This window comes from Pleurodeles waltl, chromosome 4_2 (assembly GCF_031143425.1).
Source record: "Pleurodeles waltl isolate 20211129_DDA chromosome 4_2, aPleWal1.hap1.20221129, whole genome shotgun sequence".
NCBI lineage: Eukaryota > Metazoa > Chordata > Amphibia > Caudata > Salamandridae > Pleurodeles > Pleurodeles waltl.
The window spans coordinates 512,646,671-512,669,940 of NC_090443.1; the positions used below are offsets into that span (position 1 = coordinate 512,646,671).

Sequence of the window (23,270 nt, forward strand, 5' to 3'; positions counted from 1 at the left end):
GTCGCTGGGACTATTAGAAAATAGTGAGAGTTAGAAAAATAACCCTCCCCAAGACCCTGAAAAGTGAGTGCAAAGTGCACTAAAGTTCCCCCAAGGACATAGAATTCGTGATAGAGGAATAATGCAGGAAAGACACAAACCAACAATGCAACAACGATGGATTTCCAATCTTGGGTACCTGTGGAACAAGGGGACCAAGTCCAAAAGTCACAAGCAAGTCGGAGATGGGCAGATGCCGAGGAAATGCCAGCTGTGGGTGCAAAGAAGCTTCTACTGGACAGAAGAAGCTGAGGTTTCTGCAGGAACGAAAAGGGCTAGAGACTTCCCCTTTGGTGGACGGATCCCTCTCGCCGTGGAGAGTCGTGCAGAAGTGTTTTCCCGCCGAAAGAACGCCAACAAGCCTTGCTAGCTGCAAATCGTGCGGTTAGCGTTTTTGGATGCTGCTGTGGCCCAGGAGGGACCAGGAGGTCGCAAATTGGACCAGGAGGTAGAGGGGACGTCGAGCAAGACAAGGAGCCCTCTTAGCAGCAGGTAGCACCCGGAGAAGTGCCAGAAACAGGCACTACGAGGATGCGTGAAACGGTGCTCACCCGAAGTTACACAAAGGAGTCCCACGTCGCCGGAGAACAACTTAGGAGGTCGTGCAATGCAGGTTAGAGTGCCGTGGACCCAGGCTGGACTGTGCACAAAGGATTTCCGCCGGAAGTGCACGGAGGCCGGAGTAGCTGCAAAAGTCGTGGTTCCCAGCAATGCAGTCTAGCGAGGTGAGGCAAGGACTTACCTCCACCAAACTTGGACTGAAGAGTCACTGGACTGTGGGGGCCACTTAGACAGAGTTGCTGGATTCGAGGGACCTCGCTCGTCGTGCTGAGAGGAGACCCAAGGGACCGGTAATGCAGCTTTTTGGTGCCTGCGGTTGCAGGGGGACGATTCCGTCGACCCACGGGAGATTTCTTCGGAGCTTCTAGTGCAGAGAGGAGGCAGACTACCCCCACAGCATGCACCACCAGGAAAACAGTTGAGAAGGCGGCAGGATCAGCGTTACAGAGTTGCAGTAGTCGTCTTTGCTACTATGTTGCAGTTTTGCAGGCTTCCAGCGCGGTCAGCAGTCGATTCCTTGGCAGAAGGTGAAGAGAGAGATGCGGAGGAACTCGGATGAGCTCTTGCATTCGTTATCTAAAGTTTCCCCAGAGACAGAGACCCTAAATAGCCAGAAAAGAGGGTTTGGCTACCTAGGAGAGAGGATAGGCTAGCAACACCTGAAGTAGCCTATCAGAAGGAGTCTCTGACGTCACCTGGTGGCACTGGCCACTCAGAGCAGTCCAGTGTGCCAGCAGCACCTCTGTTTCCAAGATGGCAGAGGTCTGGAGCACACTGGAGGAGCTCTGGACACCTCCCAGGGGAGGTGCAGGTCAGGGGAGTGGTCACTCCCCTTTCCTTTGTCCAGTTTCGCGCCAGAGCAGGGCTAACGGGGTCCCCTGTGCCCAAGAAAGCATTTCCAGAGGCTGGGGGAGGCTACTCCTCCCCTGCCTTCACACCATTTTCCAAAGGGAGAGGGTGTAACACCCTCTCTCAGAGGAAGTCCTTTGTTCTGCCATCCTGGGCCAGGCCTGGCTGGACCCCAGGAGGGCAGATGCCTGTCTGGGGGGTTGGCAGCAGCAGCAGCTGCAGTGAAACCCCAGGAAGGGCAGTTTGGCAGTACTAGGGTCTGTGCTACAGACCACTGGGATCATGGGATTGTGCCAACTATGCCAGGATGGCATAGAGGGGGCAATTCCATGATCATAGACATGTTACATGGCCATATTCGGAGTTACCATTGTGAAGCTACATATAGGTAGTGACCTATATGTAGTGCACGCGTGTAATGGTGTCCCCGCACTCACAAAGTCCGGGGAATTGGCCCTGAACAATGTGGGGGCACCTTGGCTAGTGCCAGGGTGCCCTCACACTAAGTAACTTTGCACCTAACCTTTACCAGGTAAAGGTTAGACATATAGGTGACTTATAAGTTACTTAAGTGCAGTGTAAAATGGCTGTGAAATAACGTGGACGTTATTTCACTCAGGCTGCAGTGGCAGGCCTGTGTAAGAATTGTCAGAGCTCCCTATGGGTGGCAAAAGAAATGCTGCAGCCCATAGGGATCTCCTGGAACCCCAATACCCTGGGTACCTCAGTACCATATACTAAGGGAATTATAAGGGTGTTCCAGTAAGCCAATGTAAATTGGTAAATTGGTCACTAGCCTGTTAGTGACAATTTGTAAAGAGAGAGCATAACCACTGAGGTTCTGGTTAGCAGAGCCTCAGTGAGACAGTTAGGAATCACACAGGGAACACATACCTATAGGTCACAAACTTATGAGCACTGGGGTCCTGTCTAGCAGGGTCCCAGTGACACATAACAAACATACTGAAAACATAGGGTTTTCACTATGAGCACTGGGCCCTGGCTGGCAGGATCCCAGTGAGACAGTGAAAACACCCTGACATACACTCACAAACAGGCCTAAAGTGGGGGTAACAAGGCTAGAAAGAGGCTACTTTCTCACAGTAGCACTGAGTTTTCTTTGACCCAAAGGTGAGGGAAGACATTGTCGAGTGAGAGGCATAGGTTACAAACCTTGTGGTGGTATTGCCCAAGGGCAGTATGATAAGGGTGTCTGTTCCATTACCAGGTGTGCTTTTTCGGGTGTGAAAGTTGTCACTGATAAAGGGCACGCAGCTCTAGAGAGGTCATAATGGCATTGGCATTCAGGTACTGGATCGGTGGGCATTGGTCTTTGGATAGTATCTTTAAAAGAAAAATGGGGATGACAAAGGTTTCTTCCTACTCTGGGTGTTGAAGTTCACTCTGCAGGCTTGAAGAAATGTAGAGGATAAGGCAAGTCTTTGAGCCCTGCCGGTATACGTCCAAACACAATGGTGGGAAAAACAGTCTAACATGGAGTCGCTGCTCATTCGCATTGCTCACTAATGGCTAAGTCACAGTGCCTCCAATGACTCAAAAGTCTTCTTTGAAAAAAAAACTTGCAAACATCTAAGCCCAACACTACATGGCAGGAGTATGCAGAGAATGTGCATCTACTACAAAAATATTATTCATAACATTGCCCTTAGGCTTCCTAGATGTGTATTTTTCTGCCTTCACCCTCTCTCTTTTCCTGTGTACTTCCTTTGTATGTCTTGCTACCTGTTCTTGTTTTTGCTTTCTGTGTCCCTGTAGCTCTTTCCATTTATCACTCTCTCTCACTAGATCTTTCACTCTCTGTCTCCCTCTCACACAAAACTGGACACACCATCTCCCTGTCTCAGGTGGTCTCTTTGCCTTTCTGTTTATCTCGATCTGTCTTACTCTTCATCTTACTTTTTATATCTTTGTCTGTTCGTCTCCTGTACTATCGATGTCCCAATTTTGCAGTCTCTCTTTCTCTTTTGCTTCATTCCTCCCTTTCCCTGACCTACCTGTTGCTCGTTCTCCGTTTCTTGTCTTGCAGTATCTCTCTCTCTTATATCCACAGACATACTGGAAAACATTGGGCCAGCTTTACAGGGCCCTAGCACCACTGGAGCGTCACTTTCAGTGAATCTCCAGTGGCGCGTTTCACTGCTCCATATTTGCAAGGAGATGCACCACCAATTTTTGTGGCGTTATGCCTCCTTGTAAATATGGGCCGTTCTGATGCAGTTTTCTGAGTCAGAGGGGCGTGCAATGGGTGTTGCAGTTGGCGTTCCATTGCAACACCCATTGTTTTTGATGCTGCCCAGATTTATGAGAAATCCTAAATCTGTGTAAGCGCAAAAAACTAGCGCCACCCCAGGGGTGGCATTAGCATGGCAAAACAAGGAGGAATGCTTTTATTCCTCCTCGTTTTTGCTCTTTCTGCATTCTGCAGCACACATAGAAGAAGCAAAATGCCATGGATTATTGTTTAAGTGCACAAAGGTTTGGCGCATTCTGCAGCACACATAGAAGTGTCAAATTGCCATTGCTGATTATTTATGTGCAAAAAAGGATACCTTCCTGCACATGATCATTCACTCCCCTCAACTGAGACACCCTTGCCCTATGTTGCTAAGAATCCTGCGTTGGCGCAGGCAGCTTAATTTAGCGCTGGCATAGAGGGGAACTCAGGGCTGTGCTGTACTCTTGTGAATACGGTGCAGCCCTGCGTTTCAAAACTCGCACAGCACAGCACTGTTGATTTTGGCGCAGCATCACACTGCACCAGTTTCTTTTAAATCTGGCCCATTGTTTCTCTTCTTTTCTGCCTATGTCTCTAGTGATTCCCATTTGTGATGTCTTCTCAAGAAGCCTGTAAATTATTCATCTTATTCAGTTAGTAATGAAGCTGCGCGGAGTACACTTTAAAAGTCACCTTTATAAATATGTGTTGACTTTTCCCTTGCAATGACACTTGCAAACCTTACCTCACTTTGTAAATCTTTGACACCACCTTGCCCACTAATCCCCAGACACAGGGACAAATTAGTATTTGGATCCTGAGTCAAATTTCAATACACTCTTCGGCTTCCTGACAGAAAGGCCATTGAGAGTTGCATGACAGTATTTTAAATAACGGGGTGAAACAACATTATTCACAAAGGGAAACTTACACCTAAGGTTTTTTTTTTTTTTGAATATTCACAAACTACAAGTTAATAGTATGCTGAGACTCTGCATTCGGGGCAGAGAACTCTGTACATAAAACGACTGCACAGACATACACAGAAGTGTAAATTTACCTTTGTTTATTAGGCCCTAAGTGAGCTAGAGAGTGATGTATAAAGAGACCAGTCGCACATAGTGGTCACAAGTTTTGATTTATCTTTGATTCTGCAATTCAACCTATGCACCTAAACGTTGCATCACAAAATATGCAGTAGCAAAATGTCACAAATGACTGCCTAGTGAATATTGATTTGGCATGTCACTATTTAATTGCCTACATACACCTGGATGTGGCCTGCAAGGACCATGGACTTTGGACCATATATTTACTTTGCCAAATGGGAAACCTATATATTTTTTAATCAGTTCTTGCTCCTTAACTATTGTTGTGTTTAAAAAATAGGTTTCTTGTTTATGAACAAATCCTGGGGAGCAGGTAGTGATCCTGTAGAGTACTATTCAAATCAAACACATATTCATGCACAAAACCTTAATTTGTAAAAGAAAGTTATGTGAGACAATTTTTTGTTTCAAGATCTGAATCCAACAAACCCCATTTTTGCAACACATAGGCGCTTTAGTTGGTGAAGTTTTGAAAACCTTTCATGAAGTTTGCAAGTAAAATTCTTTGCACCATTTCGTGAACCTGATACTGACCTGAAGGATATGAGTGCTTAGAATTCTACTCAATATTTCAACATCCTTGCCTATGGTAGCCATAGCAAACCAAAGAATGTCATCGTAAGGAGTGGACAGCCAGAAAGCAATGTGCCTATGGCAAAAAGGCAACTGCAGCCCTAAGTAGAATAGACAAGGTGCCAAGTCCCTAATGCATGCTAAGGGCAAGGATCTGCCTGAGACTGTTATAGCTGGGATGCAGTGGGTCCCTATCGTCTCTGGGCCCAGGCACCACTGCACTTGCTACACTAGTAATAGCAATACCCTTGGGGTGTTGCAACACTGGCAATCAATTTACATTCTCACAGATGTGCAGGTTTTGATAACAATGCACGTACCTGTTGAAAGGATTCTGTAGCCTTGTCCTATTGGAAGGAGCTTGAGCCCATTCTTTGTCCAGTGTATCAAAGGTGTTGGCACTCCAACAGCATTGCACGTAATTACTACAGGAGACATCTTGGTAACTAAAAGGTCTGTCACTTCATCAGCTATGGAAGGAGGCACTGAAATAAAGTTTAAATTAGATCAGTAAAGAAGTCTGTGGCTTTATGCCGATATATCAGTGTAATAGCATTCAAAGCAAACTTCTTCAATCTGTACTAAGCCTTTTGTACTACCGCAATGCACTCATAACATGAGCCAAGTGACACTCAAGTAATTTCTATGTCAAACTGGCATGTTACTGAATCACAATAACTATGATCAGGAAAAGAAATGAATATCATTGAACAGGCATGTTATTAGAATTTTTATTCCTGCATTCCGTTCACAGCATCCAAAATGGAAAACACCATTAGAAGTGAGGGGGGTTGGAAAATTGAATTTTGATGAAAAGGAAACAAGTTATGTACCTGCAACAGTCATTTTACAGCTTGCATCTCTTACAGATTCTCATATTGTATAATTCTGCTATCCTAAAGATTGGACTTGGAATAGCATGTTGTTTAATTTACTAAAAGTTAAAATATTAACATTTGCCCTAGATGTTTCTTAACTAGCACTCTGTGTTGCTAACTTGAAACCTATAATGCCCCTACTATACACTTATTTTAACGCTGAGGGTACATTGTGACTACTGTGTGTGGAAGTTCAGTGTCAGGCGCTTTAGGAGAATATGATTCTGACCAGAAAGCTAAACTGGTGTTTACCCAAGGACAGGTGAATGCAGGTGGCAGCACGTATCCCTGTTTGTGCCCTCTTTCTCAGATATTCACATTTTGACTATAGTCCGTAGGAAATAAATACTCAAGGGATTCTCGCAATGTGTTTCTTTCATATCAGAACACACCATGTGCACCCAGTAATGACAATGCAGGGGGCAGAAAACTAGCTACAAGAGGATACCATAATGCAGGGTGTGCAGAGCTACACTCTTCCTTCTAGGCTGTGGAGGGGGGCAATCGATATTTTGAAAGGTCCAATCATCCAGGGCATCTTCAGCTGTGTAGTGCCCTTGATGTGTTATTAGTCCCAGGAGAAGGGCTGCAGGGGCCTGTGTTCTTTTCAAATAACTTTCCTAAAAGCAAGAACTTGGTGAGTGGATGTCCAGATGAGGCAGACTGTTTGACAGCTGGGAAAGAGGCCACCATTGGTACCAGAACTTTGTATGGGCAGCTGCTAAGAATTGCATCCTTTTGGATACATTCAGATCCATAAGGGTTACTTGCAGTTGAAATGTTTGATGTTGTTTTACAAGTTCAAACAGAAAGACAGACACACACACAGTCACGCACACTCTCCATCATTCTCCTCTCTCTATCTTTGTGTCCCTGCGTCTCTCACACTTTGGAACTGTAACAACATATGAGGCAGAGGACTAAGAAGTGTGAGTTAACCCATATGTTACCAATCTATCCACAACCAAGCTAGAGAAATGTATAACTAGCAGTGGTCGACTGGCAACAAAGGGCACAGGGAACACCCAGCAGGCTGCAGGATAGAATTGTTCCAAAAAGAGGAAACTTCTGAAGGGCAAACCTCACCCAAACTACCAATGAGAAATTCAGCCTTGCTCATTTATTTCACTGACATGGCGCAATGTGGGGATGATATCGCAGTAATTTCCAGAACTATTTAAGCTCCCAATCCACCACTGGTCATGGGGTTGTAAGGAGGATAGATGAGAGGATGTTTGTCTCCCATCATGAAAGGGATGCCCTTCCAATCAATTGAAGAGCTCCACCATGTAACAAAATTCTGTAATACTCCTTCTGAAAAAGTTAAGGAAAGTGCAGCTGTTTTGTCCTGTGAATGTCTTGTGAGCTCTAAAGGAAGCAAACTAATCCATTATTTTGTCTCAAGTATCTGAGCTCATTGGCTGATGATGTGTGTATGGTAAAAACTGCTCTGTTCACTTAAGAGACCCCTAAATCTCTTAAGGTTGTATGATTTACCATTTAAGACAAATTTCCTTTGCTACACATGTGCCTATACATCATTTACGTACGTTTTTTGCTTTTGGTGTTCGTAGGGATTAGCATCCCGACATAACAAATAAGTCTATTTTCGCTCAAGTAAGTATTGGAAGGATGGAAATTTTATTATGGTTATATGGCTTCGAAAAAGGCTTCAGATGAACATACAAATGTATGTGTGACATGAGATATCCATAATAACCATCGCCTTTACAGAGTTAGTCAACTTCACACTTTGACTTACCTTGAACAGTTAGGTCAATAGATCTTTGATCTTCTCCTGCTTCATTTACTACCACACAGTCATAAACCCCAGTGTCCTCTACAGTGGGTGAGATGATCACCAAAGATCCAGAGGACAGAAGCCTAAATAAAAGAATAATTACTATTGAGGCAGTACTACAGTGTCTTATTTAACAAAAAATGCTCATGTAGGTCCTATATACTGTGCCGCAAAATGGTCATAAAATATTCAAGGCAGAGCAGAAAGTGCTAAATTTTTGCAGTTGGCTAGGACCTCAACACAAATGTAACTTTAAATAAATTTACTATTACACACATGGTAGTATCTTTAAGTGCGCCAAATGCTTAAAAAACTACCATGCTGTTCATGTGATCCCATTATTGACAGTGAGCTCTTAAATGCATGAGAATCAGACTGATAAATTGACTAATGCCAAGTCTAGATTACCGATTGATTTCTGAAAGACTCTCTGGGACCTATAGCCTCATTACAAGTGCCCTCCTTAGGGGGATGTGAAGGGATTCCAAGGGGATCCTGAGTCAGGACTTAATTTGAGGTTGTGGTTTTCAGTTCTGTGCACTGGAACTTAATTCCCAATAACGGCACTAATGGCAGTCCACCACTTGGCGACACTGTCTAAGTCTGAGATGAGCACAACAAGAATGTTTAATTCTTCAATATACATTCAAGAGTAAATGAATAATACCTGCTGCCGGTGCCATTCTTATAGATTTGGGTGGCCTGGAATAGTCTGAATTGTCACTCTTGTAGCAGTGTCATGGTTATTAGTTATGTTGATACTGCCATTTCTCAGCGCTGGCAGGCGTAGTGGGTGGTGCAAGCTGCAGTGGCCTTCTGGGAAGGGACCAGCATGTATTTTTTTTATACATTAAACACTGCCCTGAGGGCCCCCCTAGAAGTGAAGAACTGCTGGTCGAATCAGGAATAAAGCACCCAATTCATACACTCAGTTCTGGTAATTCTCATTTCTTCTTAGAGTTTCACTAAGAGCGTTTGCTTGTTTTGAGCAGCTACAATCTTCATGTGAAACACTGAATATGAAGTGTTCCTGTGGATATCCTAATTCTAGTGTTGCTGGGAACTCTTTAATGCTCCATTGAAATTACATGGGAACTTGTAATGACGCTCTTAGTGTGTGAGTTGTACAGTTTCTAGGCAGAGTGGGGCTAGAAACTGCCTCTACAAACACCTGTACATCCACATCCACACACACAAATAAAGGACCAGCACATAAAAGGTCTACCCCCTTTTTCACCCTTCTGCATTTAGTGATAATCACTAGAATATCTCAAGTGAGGAAGGTGTCTAGATTCTGGCTTGCCTTGTATGTAACGTGGCAAGGCACCATGAACAGCCTTGCAGGAAAGTCAAATTTCTTTTGAACCAATATTGTTTCAGTGACTGGGAGCAAGTAGGGACTCAGAGCCCTTAAGAAAAATATATTAATCTCTTGACTGTTCATCTGCGTCAGATGCTTCAAACATATACCATGTTAAAGAAATTTGACATTGTGTTTAAAAGCCCTCCTTCTGAGTTAGTGGATTATATATGTTACATTCATCAAGAGTACTCACCCTAAAACCAGGCAAAAAGTAACAGCTGTGGGAATGTACACATTTGCTAGAAAATGTGATTTTTTTCTTAAAAGGAAATCTTTGTCAGGGATGTACAAAGCTGCAATAACATGCCAGTATAAACACATTAAGTTATGACTCTCTGTTGGATAGTTTAAAATCCTCTAATACACAGGTATTGTATCCAGTACATCATATATTGTCTGTTGCAGTTATTAGTAGGTCCTATACTCTGGTATTGGGCATACAGTTGCCTCAAGCAGCACAAAATATCCTCCTCTACAAATTCATGCTTTCACTTGGGTCACATAATATATTCATCTAGTTAATGCTATATTCTCACTTACTCAGCAAATCATCATCTTTCATTTAGTACACAAGTTGACATAACTGTTAAATAGTACGTTTTAGCTTTTACCAGAATTCTCCTTTTTTTAAAATATTTTGCAGCTAGATGCATGCTCACATCACAAAAAATATGCCCAGCCATAAATACAATCTAGAAGCATTGCAAATTATGCCCAACAAAATAAGGGTTGAGCTTAGAGCAACAGTAGAACACTGGTGCCCTCCAATTTAAAAGGGAAAATACAAACATTGACTAGCTGTGTTAGAACTGGCCCTTTTTGCAGGGTCATCCCCAAACTTTTTATCATCCTCCTCCTGTTTTTCTGACCCTCTTCTTGTTGGTTCTAGGACTCTGTGTACTTTATCACTGCTGATCAGTGCTACAGTGCATGTGCTCTCCCCTCTAAAAGTGGTCTGATTGACTTACACCGGATTGGCACATTTAAATTATGTGCAAATATATTGGACAGTGGTATCCTTTGTACACAGGGCCTGTAAATTAAATGCTACTAGTAGGCCTGCTGCCCAGCTTGTGCCACTCACAGAAGTAGTCTTTCTGCCACATTGGCTTAGCATCAACATTACTTGCCAGGCCTAGAACTCCCCTTTTACTACATACAGGCCACTCTTAAGGTAGGCCCTAGGTAGCAGGGTGCTGTATAGGTAAGAAGTAGGACATGTGTCTTCATTGTGTGGCATGTCCTGCTAGTGGCAAACAGCCGGTTTGGTTTCTCACTGCTGTGTGGGCTGCTCCTCTCACAGGTGTGCATTAGCAATGCCATTAACATATGTCTAAGTGGTATTTTTTGATTTATGAGGAGTAGCTTGGGCATGTTTGGTATGTTAGTGAGAAACCCTGGTGTAGGTAGATTCTTCATTACCATTGTAGAAATGACACTTTTAGAAAGTGGGCATTTCTCTGTGCTTATGACTCTTGTGCTTTGCAGCCTGACTCAAATTCACGTCTGGGGTAGAGTGACAGCTGGGCTTTTTGCTTACTTTCCAGACAGCCATCACTTAGTGAGGGTGGAGGTGTAATAGGATTATATCTGCATACTGAATGGTCTTCCTGTGCAGGGAGAGTGGGAGGCGGGGTGCAATTACATTTGTATAGTCTGTGTCCTTCATTCACACAAGGGGCTCGTTTACCCACTACTGATGTATGGAGCCAGGGCTGAGGTTGGAAGGGGTTGTTGTGCACTTCTGAAGTTTCTTTGAAGTGCCTCTTGAGATCAAAGAAATTTTGAGTATATGTACAGGGGTTGTAGTCTCATATTTTTAGACACTGCATAGACCCAATGCTGCTGGAGGGGACTGCTAAGCTACAGGGAACTGCCACTGGATAGACTTGTTGTTGTGCTGATCTGTGGCCTGCTGAGTCACAAGAAGGACTGCCACTTTGCCTGCAGAGACCCTGGTGTGCTGGCTTGCTGCTTGTCCTCTGCCAGCGTTCCACAGTTGTTCTCCAGGGGCTGGGTAGTGTGCCCACCTTTCCCCCTATTTCCTAATACTTAGCATGGAGTGAAGCCCTTTTTTCATGGTGCTGTGAGGGTGCTTCAGATCTCCACTTCAGGGTCACAGTGGTGAGCTTTCCCCCTGTATATCAAGAGAGTGTGTGGAGAGCACTCTGCCCTCTGTAGCCCCACGGACGGTGCAGCCTCAGATTCTGAGCACGGTCGAGGCGTGCTCTAATCAGTGCTCAAGCAGGCACCTACTTTTGTGTATTCACTGCTGCGACCCAGCCAAAGCAGGAAGAGGAGCACCTCTGCCCTTCGACACATCCCAGGACACTGCTGTCAGAGACTGGTGCCTAGAAGGTCAGACCACCCCAACCCCACCGACCTAGGAGCTGGCTAGGTCTGGCAGGAGTGCTGGGTTACATGTCTCCAAACCCTGGAGGGTTCCGCACATGCTACAAAGGAGGTGAGCAGCTTGTGAGGATGCCGCTGAAGTGAGCAGCCACCCAGCATGTATGCGGACAGCTACCTATTGATTCCTTGACACGTGAGAGACCCAGGGAGGGTTCCTCAATGTAGTCAGAGACTTGTGTGCCCCCTCTCTCATTTCCCTTGCCTTGGTTGGGGGGCACTGATTACACAGATAGCAAGATGGGGTGGCCGCCCTCAACAGAGGTCCCCGATCCAGCTAGAAAGACTGCATATGGCTGGGTCCAAACTGGAATGACATGGCAAGCAAAAAAACTGATGGATTAAACCCAGATCTGTAACTGGGGGTAAATGTTTGATTTGCTCTGCATTCCGTCTATCATCTGTTGTTTTTGCATTTGTTGCCCTAATTGGGAAGGGTATGCCCAGACGTGGGTCCCGTGCTCACTGCGCCACTGGATTCAAGCTAGTCTAGCTGATAAAGGGTGATACCCTGAAACCGGTCCTAGGATGCTTGTTTCTGGTCCAGGGAGGACCTGGCTTGGCAGTTCGGCTGGACTGTTCCCATGAGGAACAGGGTCAAGACTGATTTGCATATGGCTGGGTCCAAACTGGGGTGGCATGGTGAGCAAAAAAACAATGGATTAAACCCAGATCTTTGTGACTGGGGGTGAATGTTTGATTTGCTCTGCATTCCGTCCATCATCTGTTCTTTTTGCAAAACGGGGGGCAGTGGCCGGAGTGGCAGGCATCTCCACTAGCTGGGATACCCTGGGATGCTGTAACAAAAGGCATGAGCCTTTGAGGCTCACTGCCAGGTGTTACAGTTCCTGCAGGGGGAGGTGAGAAGCACCTCCACCCAGTGCAGGCTTTGTTTCTGTCCTTAGAGAACACAAAGGCTGTCACCCCAGGGGGGCAGAAACTCGTCTCAGTGGCAGGCTGGCACTGGCCAGTCAGTCCTGCACTGAAGGATTGGGTAAATTGCAGGGGGATCTTCTAAGATGCCCTCTATGTGCATTTTGTAAAAAATCCAACACTTCCATCAGTGTGGGTTTACTATTCTGAGAAGTTTGATACCAAACATCCCAGTATCCAGTGTAGCCATTATGGAGCTGGGGAGTTCGTTTTGACAAACTCCCAGACAATATACTTAATATGGCCACACTGTACTTACAGTGTCTAAGAAATGACTTAGACACTGTAGGGGCATATTGCTCATGTAGCTATGCCCTCACCTATGGTATAGTGCACCCTGCCTTAGGGCTGTAAGGCCTGCTAGAGGGATGACTTACCTATACCACAGGCAGTATTTTGTGTGCATGGCATCCTGAGGGGGATGCCATGTCGACCTTGACTTTTTCTCCCCACCACCACACAATCTGCAATGGCAGTGTGCCTGTGTTAGGTGAGGGGTCCCTCAGGGTGGCACAACACATGCTGCAGCCCTTAGGGACCTTCCCTGGTCACAGGGCCCTTGGTACCACTAGTACCTTTTACAAGGGTCTTATCTGTGTGCCAGGGGTGTGCCAATTGTGGAAACAATGGTACATTTTTAGTGAAAAAAAACTGGTGCTTGCGCCTGGTTAGCAGGGTCCCAGCACACGTCTCAGTCAAGTCAGCATCAATATCAGGCAAAAGGTGGGGGTCACTACAACAGGGAGCCATTTTCCTACACAAGCCCCCCCCCCCACCAGCCCACAGGCCAGGAGGCTCAGCCAAGGCTGGGAGAATCTTCCTAGTCTGTCAGGCGAGGAAGAGGAGGGAAGACAGGCTGGTTTGTTGCAGGGCCTACTCTGTCTTACATCCTCTTGTTCCCGTCATTTCCTCTGGGGAACTGACCCACTTCCATAGTGATAGGACCTAGTCTGAATTGCCTCTTGTCTGAGTTTTTAATGTCTTCACCCATTCTCTCTATTTTGGGGATAGAGGTATCCACCTCTGCTAATCTTATCTTAGCCAGGGTCACCCCTAGCTTACCCAAAGAGGTTACCCAGAGCTGGAGTAACCCCACCATGTCCAACAGGGTCATGGGGCCTAACTTGCTATTTGGCATGGGGTCAGACCACCATGCCAAGGATAGTGCAGCCATAAAAGCTACTACCCAGCACAGGCCACTGACATCTGTCAGTGCCCAGAACCACACCTTTAGCTCTTACCTACAAGGGAAGGGGCTAAGTTACGGGCTCCTTTGGGTTCAGGGTGCCGGTCTGCTGTGTAAGAGTGGGGGGTGACTACATCTTGTAGTAAACACCCTTCTTCCACTCTTTCTTCTGTTAAGTGAGGAGCCACCCACTCAGGTTTAACAGTTGCCTGACTAGCCAGGACTTCTTGTGGGTCAGGTTGGACTTTACCAGTGCCACTTTTGGAGTTCTCCCCTACTGGGGCAGAATCTCCTTGGCTTGCTGGAACCTTGGCTAAAGGTTGTCCACCTTTCCTACACTGTTTTCTTTCCTTTTTCTTCTGGGGCCTACTTGTAGTAACTGCAGGGGCAGCACCTCTCTTGGGCTCTGACTAACCTCTGGGTAGTCATTTCCAAGGAGACAATCAATGGGGAGGTCTGTACTGACTACCACCCTTCTCCAGCTAAAAGTCCCACCCACTTCGATGGGCACAAAAGCCACAGGCCTGTCAGTGACCCTGTCAGGGCTAACTCTTACTCTGGCAGTCTCACCTGGGATGTACTTGTTTGAGAACACCAGCCAGTCATGCACAATAGTGTGATTGGCACACGTGTCTCTCAGGGCAATGGCTGGGTTTCCATTCACCAGTAGGTGGTGAAAGTGTTTACTCCCCTCGGGAATCTCCAACTCACCTGTTGGGCCCTTTTTCCAGTTGAAGGCTATGAAGACCTCATCTGAGGAGTCATCTCCAATGGCTACACTGGTCACCCCTGGGATTTTGCTAGGGGGTTTGTTTTTGGGACAAGAAGTGTCCTTGGTGTGGTGCCCTGTCTTCCTACAGTTTTGGCACCATCCCTTGGTGGCATCCCAGTTCTTACCCTGGCACCCACCTTTGTTTTGGGTTGTGTCTTGGGGCCCACTCACCTGGTCTGGTTTTTGAAGGCCTACAGAGGACTCCTTTTCTTTGTTTCTAGTGTCACCCACTTTCTCCTGGGGAGGCTTTGTAACCCCTTTCTCTTGGTCACCCCCATTGGATGTTTTGGTTACCCTAGTCTTGACCCAGTGGTTTGTCTTCTTTCCCAATTCTTGGAGAGAAATTGGACCTTGGTCTACCAGATATTGATGCAACTTTTCATTGAAACAGTTACTTAAAATGTGTTCTTTCATAAACAAATTATAAAGCCCATTATAGTCATGCACTTCATTTCCAGTTACCCAACCATCCAGTGTATTCACTGAGTAATCTACAAAATCAACCCAGGTCTGGCTTGAGGATTCTTTATCCCCCCTGAACCTAATCCTGTAGTCCTCAGTTGAGAATCCAAAGCCCTCAATCAGGGTAGCCTTCATGAGGTCATAGGATTCTGCATTTTTACCAGAGAGTGTGAGGAGTCTATCTCTACACTTTCCAGTGAACATTTCCCAAAGGAGAGCACCCCAGTGAGATCTGTTTATTTTTCTGGTTGCACAAGCCCTCTCGAAAGCTGTGAACTATTTGGTGATGTCATCACCATCTTCATATTTTGTTACAATTCTTTGGGGATTTTTAGGATGTCAGTATCTTCTCTGGCGCTAGTTATGTTGCTGCCACCATAGATGGGAGCTAAACCCATCTCTTTTCTTTCCCTCTCTATGGCTAGGAGCTGTCTCTCCGAAGCCAATCTTTTGCCCGTCCTGGCTAACAGGAGGTTATCTTCATTGAGGCTGTCCTCAATGTTTCCAGAGTTACTGGTCTCCCCTCTGGAAGAACCAGTCTCTCTGACTGTTATTTGTGGAATCAGGGTTTGAGAGACCCTGTTTTCCCTAGTTAGGACAGGAGGGAAGGAATCATCCCCCTGGTCACTAACTTCCCTATCTGCAGGATTATCCTCAGAGGGGTTGTCCTTTGCAAACTCTGCCAAATGCTCCTGGAGCTTTACTTTGGTAGGGTTAAACCCAGTCTTTATACTTTTTAGCTTACAGAGAGTCCTTAACTCTGACATCCCTAGATACAGGTAAGGGGTGAGGTTGAGTTCCACCACCATCTCATCTGTGCTAGACATTATTTCTCTAAAAGTTGGGATTACTTTTTAAGAATCTAAAAACTACTCCTAGAACTAAAATCCAAACTTTTACAAACTTTTAAACTCTGAAAGAAATGCTAACAGGGACTTACACAAGACCCTAGCAGGACTTTTAAATTTTTTGAAAAATAGCTCAAATTTCAAAAAGCAGTTTCTAATGATTTTTTGGGAATTTAGTCATGTGATCAGGTATTGGTTGAGTAGTCCAGCAAATGCAAAGTCTTAGATCTCACAGCTGAACCACCAATGTAGGAAGTTGGCTCTGTATATACTATCTCATCTCAAAGTAAGAGATAGTGTGCACAGAGTCCAAGGTTCCCCTTAGAGGTAAGATAGTGGCAAAATTAGATAATTTGAATGCTCTATTTTGTGGTAGTGTGGTCGAGCAGTAGGCTTATCAGAAGGTGGTGTTAAGCATTTGTTGTACACACACAGGCAATAAATGAGGAACACACACTCCAAGACTTGACTCCAGGCCAATAGCTTTTATATAGCAAAATAAAATATATTTTCTTAGTGTATTATTAGAACCACAAGTTCAAGATTTGAAGTAAATACATAAAATGCAAGGTACTCCACACAGGTAAATTAGGAACTTTGAATTAGAGCAATAGCATACACAGTTTTAGTAAAAATGGCAATAAACTATTTTAAAAGTGGACACAGTGCAAAAATCAACAGTTCCTGGGGGATGTAAGTAATGGTTAGTTTGTCAGGTAAGTAAGACCCTTACAAGTCTAAGTTCCTGGGCATAGGCAGCCCACTGTCGGGGGTTCAAGACAACCCCAAAGTTACCACACCAGCAGCTCAGGGCCGGTCAGGTGCAGAGGTCAAAGAGGTGCCCAAAACACATAGGTGCTTATGAAAAACAGGGATGCTCCGGTTCCGGTCTGCCTACAGTTAAGTACCTGCATCTTCGGAGGGCAGACCAGAGGGGTTTTGTAGAGCCCTGGGGGGACACAAGTAGGCGCTCAAAACACACCCTCAGCAGCACAGGGGCGGCCGGGTGCAGTGTGTAAAGCAGACGTTGGGTTTGTAATTGAAAACAATGGAGGGACCCGGGGGTCACTCTAGCGGTGCAGGCTAGGCACAGGGGGGCTTCTCGGGCCAACCACCGACTGGGCTAGGCAGAGGGTCACCTGAAGGTCACTCCTGCACTGAGTTTCGGTTCCTTCTGGTCCTGGGGGCTGCGGGTGCAGTGCTTGGTCCAGGCGTCGGGTTCCTGGTTACAGGCAGTCACGGTCAGGGGGAGCCTCTGGATTCTCTCTGCATGCGTCGCTGTTGGGGTCCAGGGGGGTTGTCTCGGGCTACTCGGTTGCCTCCCTGTGATGTTGGTTCTTTGGCGCTCGAGCCAGGGGCGTCGGGTGCAGAGGGTGAAGTCTCACGCTTCCGGCGGGAAGAGTGAGTCCTTTAGAAGTTGCTTCTTTGTTGCAAAGATGTTGCTGTTGTTGAGCAGAGCCACTGCTCATGGGAGTTTCTTGGTCCTTTGGTTCAGGGCAGTCCTCTGAGGCTTCAGAGGTCACTGGTCCCTGTTGGATGCATTGCTGTTGCAGTTTTCTTTGAGTCAGGAGACAGGCCGGTAGGGCTGGGGCCAAAGCAGTTGTCGTCTCCGTCGTCTCTGCAGGGCTTTCAGGTCAGCAGTCCTTCTTCTTGTTCCAGATTGCAGGAATCTGATTTCCTGGGTTCTGGGGTGCCCCTAAATACTGAATTTAGGGGTGTGTTTAGGTCAGGAGGACAATAGGCAATGGCTACTGTCCTGGAGGGTGGCTACACCCTCTTTGTGCCTCCTCCCTGAGGGGAGGGGGCACATCCCTAATCTTATTGGGGGAATCCTCCAATCGCAAGATGGAGGATTTCTAAAGGCAGGGTTCACCTCAGCTCAGGGCACCTTAGGGGCTATCCTGACTGGTGGTTGTCTCCTCCTTGTTTTTTTCATTATCTCCTCCAGCCTTGCTGCCAAAAGTGGGGTCAGTGGCCGTAGGGGTGGGCATCTCCACTAGCTGAGATGCCCTGGGGTGCTGTAACAAAAGGCATGAGCCTTTGAGCCTCACCGCCAGGTGTTACAGTTCCTGCAGGGGGAGGTGAGAAACACCTCCACCCAGTGCAGGCTTTGTTTCTATCCTCAGGGAGCACAAAGGCTCTCATCCGAGGGGGGCAGAAACTCGTCTCAGAGGCAGGCTGGCACTGACCAGTCAGTCCTGCACGGAAGGATTGGGTAAATTACAGGGGGCATCTTCTAAGATGCCCTCTGTGTGCATTTTGTAATAAATCCAACACTGGCATCAGTGTGGGTTTATTATTCTGAGAAGTTTGATACCAAGCTTCCCAGTATCTAGTGTAGCCATTATGGAGCTGTGGAGTTCGTTTTGACAAACTCCCAGACCATATATTTAATATGGCCACACTGTACTTGCAATGTCTAAGAATGGACTTAGACACTGTAGGGGCATGCTGCTCATGCAGCTATGCCCTCTCCTGTGGTATAGTGCACCCTGCCTTAGGGCTGTAAGGCCTGCTAGAGGGGTGACTTACCTATACCATAGGCAGTATTTTGTGTGCATGGCATCCTGAGGGGGATGCCATGTCGACTTTGCCTTTTTCTTCCCACCAACACACACAACCTGCAATGGCAGTGTGCCTGTGTTAGGTGAGGGGTCCCTTAGGGTGGCACAACACATGCTGTAGCCCTTAGGGACCTTCCCTGGTCACAGAGCCCTTGGTACCACTGGTACCTTTACAAGGGACTTATCTGTGTGCCAGGGGTGTGCCAATTGTGGAAACGACTGTACATTTTTAGTGAAAGAACACTGGTGCAGGGGCCTAGTTAGTAGGGTCCCAGCACACTTCTCAGTCAAGTCAGCATCAATATCAGGCAAAAATTGGGGGGTAACTGCAACAAGGAGCCATTTTCCTACAACTATCTTTTCAAAATAACTCAAATTGGGCCCAATAATTTCCACAACAATGAAGCCAATCAAGTCTCAGAGAATCAGCAAATTGTTGATGGACCAATCTGGCTTGAGGAAGAGGAAGTGGATGATGTACAGTTTCTAAGTAAGTAGGAGTGGAAAGAGGTTATTTCTGCCACAATTTACAGCTGTAATATTACTGACAGAACCAGGGTAATGGTTTTCAGTGCTTTGGGCATAATTGCATTTTGTCTACTAGAGTACACCCCACCTACTGATAAATGGTATTTTTTCTGTTGGCTAATTTGTTATTTTTTTACACCACTAGATGGTGACCGAGTGCTGTTGTCTTACTTCACCTTAGAAGCCGCTGCCCTATTTTTTTTTTTTTACTGTACTGTATATTCTTAGTGCCAGATTTACTAAGAGGGCTTACATTACCCATGTGTCACGCAAGACAACACAAGGCAATGCAATCCCTTAACTGGGATTTACAAAGCCATGCAAAAGCAAACAATGTGTGGCTCTACATGGTTTAGTAAATCCGCTGTAAGACAAGGCAGTGCATTTCGCTGCCTTGAGTTACCTTGCGACAGGGAGGTGTTCCATGGGTGGAGTGTGGGTTTTTTCATGTATCAACCCATTGGTGCATTCCCAGGTTTACAAAGAGCTGTAAACCTGGGAATGCATCAAAATGGTATGCCTTCCCGACCCTGGAGTAACAAGAATAATAACAACGTATTTCCCCTTGTTACTTCTTTTTTCTATGTGTGATGCATTCTGCATCACACATAGAAAAAGGAAAATGTCTTTAAGGATTATTTTTGTCCTGGAAGGTGTCCCTTCCTCCAAAAAAACAATCCTACTCATAATGCAGGTACCCTTGCACCATGGTGCAAAGGTGCCTGCGTTGGCACTAGGCTGCACACAGTGCACCAGCACCAGGAAGAAATAGAAAAGCATTGTATCTTTGTAAATATGGCGCATTTCTGATGTCTTCCTTTCACGCAACTTAACACTGCACAGCAAATAGCCTTGCTGTACTGTGTTGTGTGAAATGTTAGTAAATCTGCCCTTAGTGAGATTGGGAATGGGCCAGTTGCTTTTGATGCATTAACCCTGCAATGACAGTAAAATGAATGTTGACACAAACGAGGATCTAACCTGATCCTCATAGGAATGTATTTTAATAATCAAGACAGGATTATGAAAATGTTGATTCTGAATATTGTTGATTTTGTAAAGAATGGGCTAGCTGGTCTTGAGTACAAGGAGAAAATTTTTATGATTGATGCTGTGCCTCTTGAGCTTAGCTTCAGTTTTTTATGTAGGTATCTATACATGCTATTCACTTTCCCCTCACATCTCACCTACAGTACGTCATATCCTCTTCTACATTATCAGAACCCATTCTTTGGTAGGTTGTACCTTGTGAACCCCAATGAAGTCCTAGTGTGCTTTCACATGCATAGATAATTCTAGCATTTGTATAAAACACAGTAATGTTGGTATATTGTAAATATCCTTAACATTGATATTTTTATGACCTGTACAAATTCTGATCCTGATCTGTGTTGAACAGTCGGCCATTCCTCGCCCAGCTGACTTCCGGCTTTGGGATGCCCGTGGTCTCACAGGGCAGAGTGGCTTGGACGTTCACTGTTACTGTAATGTTAGATGGTCCAGGAGCAATGGATGGTGGGACTGGGGAAATAAAAGCCATTGAAATTAACAAATATCCTGAACATGAAGTAAGTTTATAACAACATCTGAGTTCTCTTTTCTACGAAAGCCAAAACAACAAGGATGGGATAGTACAAAACAAATTATAATAAAAATTTTAGTAGCAACTTGTTTAATAGACTGCTTGATATGTTTTGCAGTGCTGTGATTGACGGTTATTTGTGCTGCTGAATTTCAGAATACTAAGTTGTTCAACATTAGAAGGATACAATCTGATCTGGTCCCTTGGGGAGCCAAAGCTTTATTCTGTAGTCAACAAATATGTCAGAACGAGTACCTTTGTTGAGGTATCAATAGAGCAACTATTCTCAGAAGCATAAGAAACTTATTGGCTCATTTGTGGTGTACGATAGTTGTAAAAAAATGTGTGGTGTTACTAACTGATGTATGCACTTCCTTAAACAGATAACAATAAAAGAACACATTGGATACAGCCCTTGAACTGAAAAAGCGTACCATTAACACCTATTGTATTTCGACTATGATGCTCACTGCATGATTGTGAGAAACCCAAGTCTTAGGCATTGGCAGAAACACTTTCAAGTAGTAATGATGACAACCTAGCAACTTAAATGAAATCTACTGTGTTTACTGTTTATCATCCAATTTTCATGTCCCTTTTAAGCGGTCACTGAAAAACGCAAGTTTTTGGGAAGTCTGAATGTGTGTGTGCTGTTCTTTTTTTATTTGAAATCTCAGTCAGCCCTTTTGGAAAGCACTTGTAGTTTACGTAATTCAGATCTCAAACCTATGCAATTTTCCATGAACACGTATGTACAAGTTATAAATCATTCTCAGGTGCCAAATTAAAACTGGGAAGGTAATACAACACCTGGTAAATACTGTACAAAGCTGTATAGGTGTGCTGTTTTTCCTTTGATAAGGCTATATTACATACACATGCCCACTGAAGCGTTTATCTACTTTTGTATACATACACATTCCCAATATGCAATATCAAAGGAATGTAAGTGTCCAAATTTTAATATATTAACATTTTTTTATTTGTTATAATAGTATTATCTCAAAAACAGTTACTTTGTGTGACCATAGCTACAGGAGGTTTTTCCAGTGTCTGCTTATGATAGTAGTAGAGTGCTCACCATGCACATGCAGATCAATTCTCCGGCGTTCGCTTCCAGCTTCGTTTGTGGCCATGCAGAGGTATCGACCAGTGTCTGTGACATGAGCCATGTGAATGTACAGGGAGCCGTCACCTGCTATTAAATACCTAAAATGAAATGCAAATAGGTTCAGGCTGGTGTAGTCAATCGGACACCTAAAGACAACTCCTGTCACTAGCACATAGAATACAAAATGTAGTTAAAATGCCCAAATTGTACATCCTTGAAGGATGTATAAGATTTATAGATACTATTCCTTTAAAGGATAGATGATAATACCTGGACTCTGAAGATAACTGTTGTAGACATAGGCCCCTAAAGGAAAAAGGTATAGGCCTACCAGAACAAGATATATTCATTAACATCAGTTGGACAAAATATAAAAATTCACAAGCAGCAAAGTAGATCACCTTTGTAGCAATACAATTTATCATCCAATAATTTAGAAATCATTTTATTTTTTGGGAACTCCCAATAACTTTCATTACAGTGAAAATAAATGGATGTCAACAATTGGGTAACGTGCCAAACTGGAGGGCAGCTGAGTCAGTCAGCTACATATCTGTTTGCAAAGCATTGACTAAAATGGCTTAATTGAAGCACTGGTCACTGGAGTCTCATAAGACAAGATAATTCCATTCAAGCACAAGTTGCAAAGCAAAGTTACCATTCTAGAGAGAATGAAACACTGTAGGGACTGCATGGAAACTGTTTACATGTATTAAATGCCACCATTTCTTTTTAGGTCTAGCCTGCAACAGCGCATGCACAGCATGCGCTCTCGCATGCTAGGAGATATTGTTAACAACAAGGGTTTTGCAGCCCACCCATTGTTGGCTTCACTGTCACTCTTATTTGCTGCCTTCTAATTGGCCAGCGCATGCTGACTTCACTTCCTTTTCTTTCAACTGGAGCATGGACCAAGTACTAATTGCTTTAGCTTGATTGGTCTTTCAGTTGATCATGGTAAGATTGACATACTACTTTTTATTTTTTCTTCTTCCCTGTCCTCCTTTGTGAAACTCTTGCCATTTGCAGTTATGTTTCACTGTGCCACATGCTCTTCAAAGAAGCCCTTTTCTCCTTTGAAATAGATGTTTATTGTAACAACAGATGTTATCTACTTTTATTGTAACCAGAGATGTTATCGGCTTCCAAATGTATTTTCACTAAGGAATAGACAAAGGTGTAATTGCTTCTTTATGTGGTAAGATTTTTGCCAAATGTCAAGTTTTTTTAACACGTGGAGATTTACTGACTTGTGCAGAATTAGAAGGGTGTTGTACAGAGGCCTAACAAGCATTGACAAAGCCAGTAGGTCCCCCATTTGAGGCTACTGGTTCTGCCATTGCATTTTATTCATGCTGTACAGCATGGACATTGCCAGCTATGGCAATGATATGTAGCCTTGCTTGATAGCAGTGTGATTGCTATGCAATTTGGCTAAAAATAACAGTAAAAAAGTCTGTGATTCA

The 23,270-nt window shown here is 44.8% G+C and overlaps 1 protein-coding gene across 1 annotated transcript in view; it reads right to left on the bottom strand.

Annotated features, from left to right (window-relative positions):
• Positions 1-23,270, bottom strand: part of HMCN1 (hemicentin 1) — a 1,093,576-nt gene that overhangs the window by 211,285 nt on the left and 859,021 nt on the right. Inside the window, exons 74-77 of the mRNA XM_069232006.1 lie at positions 21,775-21,902; positions 20,476-20,632; positions 8,008-8,129; positions 5,688-5,852 (exon numbers count right to left, since the gene is read on the bottom strand). Of these exons, the coding sequence (XP_069088107.1) occupies positions 5,688-5,852; positions 8,008-8,129; positions 20,476-20,632; positions 21,775-21,902 (572 nt within the window). The remainder of the gene's footprint in view (positions 1-5,687; positions 5,853-8,007; positions 8,130-20,475; positions 20,633-21,774; positions 21,903-23,270) is intronic.